Genomic DNA, 6,753 nt, shown 5'->3' with positions numbered 1-6,753 from the left:
TTTGTGGCTTACTAAAGAAAAGTACTGAAAGTGAGGAGCGTTTGCCCAGCATGCACAGACCTTGGATTAGAGCAGCAGAAATTCAATGACTTGAATGAATGAATCAATAATATTTACCAAGAATGCTGAGCCTTTGGCCCTGGTTGCGTCAGCCCTGGCAAATCTGTTGTGCCATTATCTGGGCCTACTGTATCATCCTCACTGACTTGAGGGCAGGACACCAGGTGATATGAAGGCCAGGACTATATGAGCTCTTTTGACAGTGGGCCAACGTTTCATCGTAGCATGAAAGAGCTGTATGTGTATATCTAAATGTGTGCACAGGGTAATTTAAGACCCTTTACTTACAAACTGAAAAGCAACTGGCTCACCTTCCTTCATCGAAGGCCCAGAGCAGGAGTGCAGAAAGGGGTACAGAACCAGAGTTCCGTTCCATTGCCTCAGCTTGCTCTGGCCTTTGCTAGAGGGTCCCTAAAAGTTCCAGCTAAGATCAGCTAGAGCATTGTGGCACCCACCTATAACCCCAGTACTGGGCGGGAAGCAAAGGCATGACAGGCCTGTCTGGCTTACATAGGGAGACTTGTCTAACCAAACTAAACTAAACCAAACCAAACCAGAACAAAACAATGTACCAGTGGAAGGCAAAAACAGAGGTGAAGTCAGGAGAGCAGAGGAGGAGGTGAGGAGCAGTGGAGGGAGGCTTTCTCTCCCCCAGGTTAGGAATTCCTTTCCCTTGAGGTCCCATTGGGAAGTAACTATTACTGTCTTTACCCACACTCCTACTAGCCAGGGGTGTAACACTTTCATGACAAGTTACTCCCCAGTCATTTGTTGCCATATCTTATGGCCGGCCGGCCGAGTCAACCTGAGTTCTTTCAGAAACCTTACTCCTTCACTTCCCTGCCGGCAGCAACATGCTCTTGCTGCTTCAAGGTGCAACCAAAGCTCACAGCTTGTTGGAAACGCTTCCCACCTGGGAGTCTGCTGTCTCCCCTCAACATCCTTGCACTTTTTAGGTCGCAGGAGAATCACCACTGTTTTTATTTGTACTTCTAGAAGAGAACTCCCTACTTCGGACGGTTTTGGTGTCTCCAGCAGTATCTTGTTACACGCAGGCAAGCCTAGCGCATTGTCAGTAGCTTGCGGCGTTTGTTTTCCACCAGGCAGTGGGAAGGAAGAATGGTGGGCCCAAGGCCGATCCTTCAACCACACTGCTACACAGGGCCACTCAGCCCAACGCCAGGGCGCTGGAGATAGAGGGTGCGAGAGCAGCTCGGGTCTCCTGGACTCTCAAGCTTCGTACAAACCCATTGGCCTCCCACAGACCAGAGCAGGCGGTTGACCGCGAGCGCTTCTCCGAGCGCGCGCACCCGGTGGAGTGATCATAGAGTGGCACGGACAGGCAGAGCGGCCAGGAGCTGCCCGCTTCCGGTAGCGCCACATTGCTCCAAGAGCTGCCGCGTACGCAGTTTCCATGGGGACTGAACATGGCGCCGCGAGGTGAGACTCCGGAGGTGTGTGTCTCTGCCCACTGTCCATTGGTACCTGCCAGTCCCTCCACCTCTCTGCTCTCCAGAGCTCGACTTAGTCCCCCATTCTTAAAAGTTGAGGGTCTCACTCTTCATTTGTCCCAGTCAGGCTTGCGTTGCTCTGACCACCCCGAGTGCCCGCATGTGTAGAACTCGGATACCCTTAACAATCCCGGGCTGGCCCTTTTCTGGGATGACTCAATTACGAATCCTCTAGCCTTGCACAGACCCGCTGCTGGCCTCTGCGCCCCGGTTTCCCCTTCAGCAGTGACAGGATTGGATCTTTGAGGTGCCTCTCAGTTGTGATAATAGCTGAATTGCCAGAAAAGTCGCCTGCAAATAATTCCCGGGAAAGGAGGTCGAAGACCAGCCCCTTCACAACCACACTCCCACGTCATAAGCAATCAGAAGTTTCTCCCTCCTTCACCACGATCTTGTGTTTTCTTCGGATTACAGAACCATACAGGGAGTAGAGCTCCAGCCCATCTTTGTGTTTTTTTTTTCTTTTTTTCAGATAAAAGGTTGTCCTCAACCCCTCTGGAAGTCCTGTTCTTTCTAAATGGGTGGTACTATGCCACCTATTTCCTGCTGGAGCTCCTCATTTTCCTGTATAAAGGTAAGGCTGGGCTTGACTGCCTCTGCCCCAACAGCTCTTTCCCTCTTTAGCCCAGCGCCAACTCCCACCAAGAACTGTTCATTCTTTTCTGGCCCCTACAGCATGTCTCTTCACTGCAAGGCAGAAGTCTCTTCAGCTGATGGCTTTAGAACGATTCAGTAGGAAATCTCTCGCAGCAAGAGTATCTTGAGTTTGGGAAATGTGGGCTTCTCCATCCTGACTCTTCCCCATCTGTCTCTGCTGAAATATTCAGATCTCTGTACCATTATAATTCATTCATTCGACAGAGAGGAACCCCCACGGACTTAGTAAAAAAGTCTGCAGCTATAACGGTCCACACTTCACTAATTGGTTCGTGGGAAGCTAAGACTAGTGTCCTTGTTCCTGGGTGTGCGGCAGTCCTTGTGGGGACGGTTAGGTGGTGTTGCAGACTCTGGCTTTTCCACTGGCAGGTCTCTTGCTGCCGTACCCAACAGCCAACCTAGTCTTGGATGTGGTGATGCTGCTCCTTTATCTTGGCATTGAAGTAATACGACTGTTTTTTGGTAAGTGTTGTTTAGAAAATAGTTCTATTCCTTATGAGACATGTTGGAGACTGTAACCTGGTTAACAAGACAAAGAACATAACCTAGGCTCACTATCAGAGGCTGGATCTAGTAGTATATCCCATTACTTCCCTATCAGAGGCTGGATCTGGTAGGATATCCCATTACTTCCCTGAAGCTTCAAGCTGCTGCTTCATATCATATTTTAGGTCAAGATTCACCTGTGTGTTTCTGAGCGGGACTAGAAGCCTGCAGTAGCATTTGATCTTAGATATTCCTTTCCAGTTGCCTGACTGCTACAAGAGTTCCTACTTCTTTGCTTTGTTTGGGAGAGTAAGGCATTAGAGTGGAGCTCTAAGATTCCCTCCACTTCTCTAAACAAGGATAGAAAAACTCTAGAAGTTTTTAAACCCCAGAAACACAGAGAAAAACCCTTATTACTTAGAATGTATCGTCTCTGAAAACAGTGATAAAATACAACCCAAGAGGAGGAAATGGTAAAGACCACATGTGTGTCTGGTGCCAACAGAGGTCAGAAGAAGGTGTCAGGCTAGAGAGATGGCTCAGTGGTTAGGAGGCCTTACTGCTTTTGGAAGAGGATCCCAGTTTGGTTCCCAGCATCAGGCAACTCACAGCTGTCTGTAACTCCAACTCCAATGTTGTCTTCTGACCTTTGTGAACACATATAAACACACAAGTAGGAATGAAAAGGAAAAAAATAGAAGAGGGCATCAGATCCTTTGGAACTGGAATTACAGATTATTGAGCTGCCATGTGGGTGCTGGGAACTGAAGCTAAGTCCTCAGGAAGGTCAGCAATAGCCCTTAACACTGAGCCATCCACTTCTCTAGCCCCAAGTAACAGATATTTTTAAGGCATTTCTAAAATTGTTTTCCATTTTAGTTGGAAAGTTTTTAGTGTATTTATATACACATACACATATGTACATTGTATACTCATATTTTACATATACAATTTTTATTTATATATATATACACACACACACACATGTGGATTCAAATGCATATATGTTATACACACACACACTTTGGTCTTGATTTTTTTGGAGCAAGGAGACCAGGATGATCTTAAACTATCGATTGTGACACCTTAGCCCTTGCTGTCATGGACTCTCAGTATAGACCAGGCTGGCCTCAAATTCGAGACCCACCTGTCTTTGCCTCCCAATTTTTTTCTTGATGCAGAATCCCATTGTTCCCTGCGTAGTTAGAATGGAAGCAGGGCCTCTGGAATAAATGACTTCAATCATGCAGCACCCTGAAGCTTCAAAGTTTTAGTTCAGTGGGCTTCACTTTTAAATATGACACCTCCCATTCAGGGTAATTTTTCTCTACTCTGCCCATCTGTCACATCCAGATACTTTCTGAGTTGAGGAAATACAAGCTGATGCCAGGAAAAGCAGTCACCTTGGAGATGATTCTGGGGGCTGTGTTTTATAGGTACAAAGGGAAACCTCTGCCAGCGAAAGATGCCCCTTGGCATTAGTGTGGCCTTGACCTTCCCATCTGCCATGATGGCTTCGTATTACCTGCTGCTGCAGACCTACGTGCTCCGCCTAGAAGCTATCATGAACAGCATCTTGCTCTTCTTTTGTGGCTCAGAGCTACTGCTTGAGATGCTCACGTTGGCCACCTTTTCCAGGTATTACTGCTGAGGGCTGGGTTCTCCACCCAGGGATGGATGCATTGCTCTTTGAAGGCATGAAAGGTGTAGGAAACTGGATGTGAAGAGGTGTCTATGGGGATGCCTTTTTTTTTACTTCCAGTAGGTAGGAAGGTTGCATGTGTATCTGCATATGTATGTTCACCTGTGTGCATATACAAATATTCAGGTAGGTGTGTGTGTGTATGTGCACACGTGCATACCAGAGGTTTATACCAGATGTCTTCATCAATCACTTTCCACCTTATATTGGAGTCTTTCACTTGAACCCAAAGCTCTCAGATTTGGCTAGTCCGGCTAGCCAAACTAGCTAGCTTACCCAAGGAATCCCATCTCTCCTTTCATGGGTACTGGTCTTCATGTTTGGGTGGCAAGTACTTTTACTATTGAGTAATCTTTCCACTCCCAAAAGCTTCTTTTTAAGGAAGATAGTCTTCTGTTTTTTTGGAATTAAGAGGCTTCAAATAGGCTGGAAGGTGATAACGCATGCCTTTTTAAAATTTATGTTTTGTTTTTTTTTTTTTTTTTTTTTGGTTTTTCGAGACAGGGTTTCTCTGTGGTTTTGGAGCCTGTCCTGGAACTAGCTCTTGTAGACCAGGCTGGTCTCGAACTCACAGAGATCCGCCTGTCTCTGCCTCCCGAGTGCTGGGATTAAAGGCGTGAGCTACCACTGCCCGGCTAAAATTTATTTATTTATTTATTATGTATACAATAGTCTGTCTGTATGTATGTCTGCAGCCCAGAAGAGGGCACCAGACCTCATTACAGATGGTTGTGAGCCACCATGTGGTTGCCGGGAATTGAACTCAGGACCTTTGGAAGAGCAGGCAATGCTCTTAACCACTGAGCCATCTCTCCAGCCCCTAACGCATGCCTTTAATCCCAGCATTCGGGAGGCAGAGGCAGGTGAATCTCTGTGAGTTTGAGGCCAGCCTGGTCTATAGAACGAGTTCCAGGACAGCCAGGGGGCTACACAGAGAAATCCTATCTCAAAAAATCCATACAAGCCGGGCGATGGTGGCACACGCCTTTAATCCCAGCACTCGGGAGGCAGAGGCAGGCGGATCTCTGGGAGTTCGAGACCAGCCTGGTCTACAGAGCTAGTTCCAGGACAGGCTCCAAAGCCACAGAGAAACCCTGTCTTGAAAAACAACAACAAAAGAACAAAACAAAACAAAAAAATCCATACCAAAAAAAAAGAGGCTTCAAACATGCAGATTTCAAGCTAACTTTGTTGCTCAATGCTTTTTTTTTCTAAAAAATAGTAGAATTTTTATTTTATGTGCATTGGCGATTTGCCTGCATGTATGTCTGTGTGAGGGATTCAGATCCCCTGCAACTTAAGTTACAGACAGTTGTGAGCTGTCATGTGGATGCTTTGAATTGAACCTGGGTCCTCTGGAAGAACAGCCAGTGCTCTTAACTGCTGAGCCATCTCTCCAGCTACACTCACTGGTCTTTTAACAGTTTCTTTCTTTCTGCCTTTAGTATGGAGAGGATCTGAAGTACAAGAATTCCAGCTGGTAGCCCATCAGGGTGATAACACATTCTTCTGGTACTTCAGCCACACTTGTGAAAAGTGGTAGGTCATGTTGGCCTGGGAAACGTTGTGTGGTTTTTCCTCAGAACAGACATTTGGGCATTGAGCACCTACTTGAGGTCACTGGCATCATCTTTAAACCAGGATCATCAGCAGGAGATACTGACCTTTTGTGGTAGGGAGGGGCAATGCTGTCCCCATCCTGATCTAACAGCTCCTACTGACCTCAAGTTCTCTTCCTTGGTCATCATGGCCAGAGTTCCTTGTGTGGACCATCTGGGCTTGTTGGGCTTCCAGCAGGACCTGAGCCACCGCACCTGTACATGTACCACATCTGTCTGCATGAGCATGAAAAGTAATGATGGTGGGCTCCTGGACTGATCAAATACCCCTAACCCCAATGCTCAGAGATGGAGACCCAGAACCCTTTTAGTAGTTCATAGTATTTTTCTATTCTGATCATGAAGCAAACACGATTTTACAATAAAAATTATTTTCTGACGTGGGGCTGGTTGTTTTTTTTAAAATATTTACTTATTTATTATGTATAATACAATATTCTGTTTTGTGTATATGCCTGCAGGCCAGAAGAGGGCACCAGACCCCATTACAGATGGTTGTGAGCCACCATGTGGTTGCTGGGAATTAAACTCAGGACCTTGGAAGAGCAGTCCGTGCTCTTAACCACTGAGCCATCTCTCCAGCCCTGGTTGTCTTTTCTGTATGACACCTGTCTTTAAGTTCATCTCTTCTAAGTGAGGGCAGAGACTATCCCAACAGTGTGTTCTGAAGCTGTGTTTAGTAGTAAGATGTAACACAAAGTTGTGAAACTGTCCCTCT

The 6,753-nt window shown here is 46.5% G+C and overlaps 1 protein-coding gene across 6 annotated transcripts; it reads left to right on the top strand.

Annotated features, from left to right (window-relative positions):
• The first annotated feature begins 1,439 nt into the window (after nt 1-1,439).
• On the top strand, nt 1,440-6,414 carry Tmem216 (transmembrane protein 216). 6 transcript variants are annotated; one of them, XM_075974975.1, is made up of 6 exons: nt 1,440-1,500; nt 2,044-2,145; nt 2,247-2,303; nt 2,598-2,690; nt 4,151-4,352; nt 5,862-6,414. In XM_075974975.1, the coding sequence occupies exons 1-6, from the start codon at nt 1,488-1,490 to the stop codon at nt 5,875-5,877; spliced, it is 483 nt and encodes a 160-aa protein (XP_075831090.1). In that variant the 5' UTR covers nt 1,440-1,487; the 3' UTR covers nt 5,878-6,414. The 6 variants fall into 6 exon arrangements, with proteins under 6 accessions (XP_075831090.1, XP_075831091.1, XP_075831094.1 ...); XM_075974977.1 differs by having other exon boundaries at nt 1,452-1,514; XM_075974978.1 differs by having other exon boundaries at nt 1,452-1,514; nt 2,218-2,303.
• The last annotated feature ends 339 nt before the right edge of the window (nt 6,415-6,753 follow it).

The sequence above is a fragment of the Microtus pennsylvanicus genome, chromosome 5 (genome assembly GCF_037038515.1).
Source record: "Microtus pennsylvanicus isolate mMicPen1 chromosome 5, mMicPen1.hap1, whole genome shotgun sequence".
Taxonomy (NCBI): Eukaryota; Metazoa; Chordata; class Mammalia; order Rodentia; family Cricetidae; genus Microtus; species Microtus pennsylvanicus.
Note: the sequence above shows the minus strand (reverse complement) of the source record. Positions and strands in the feature narration are given on the sequence as shown.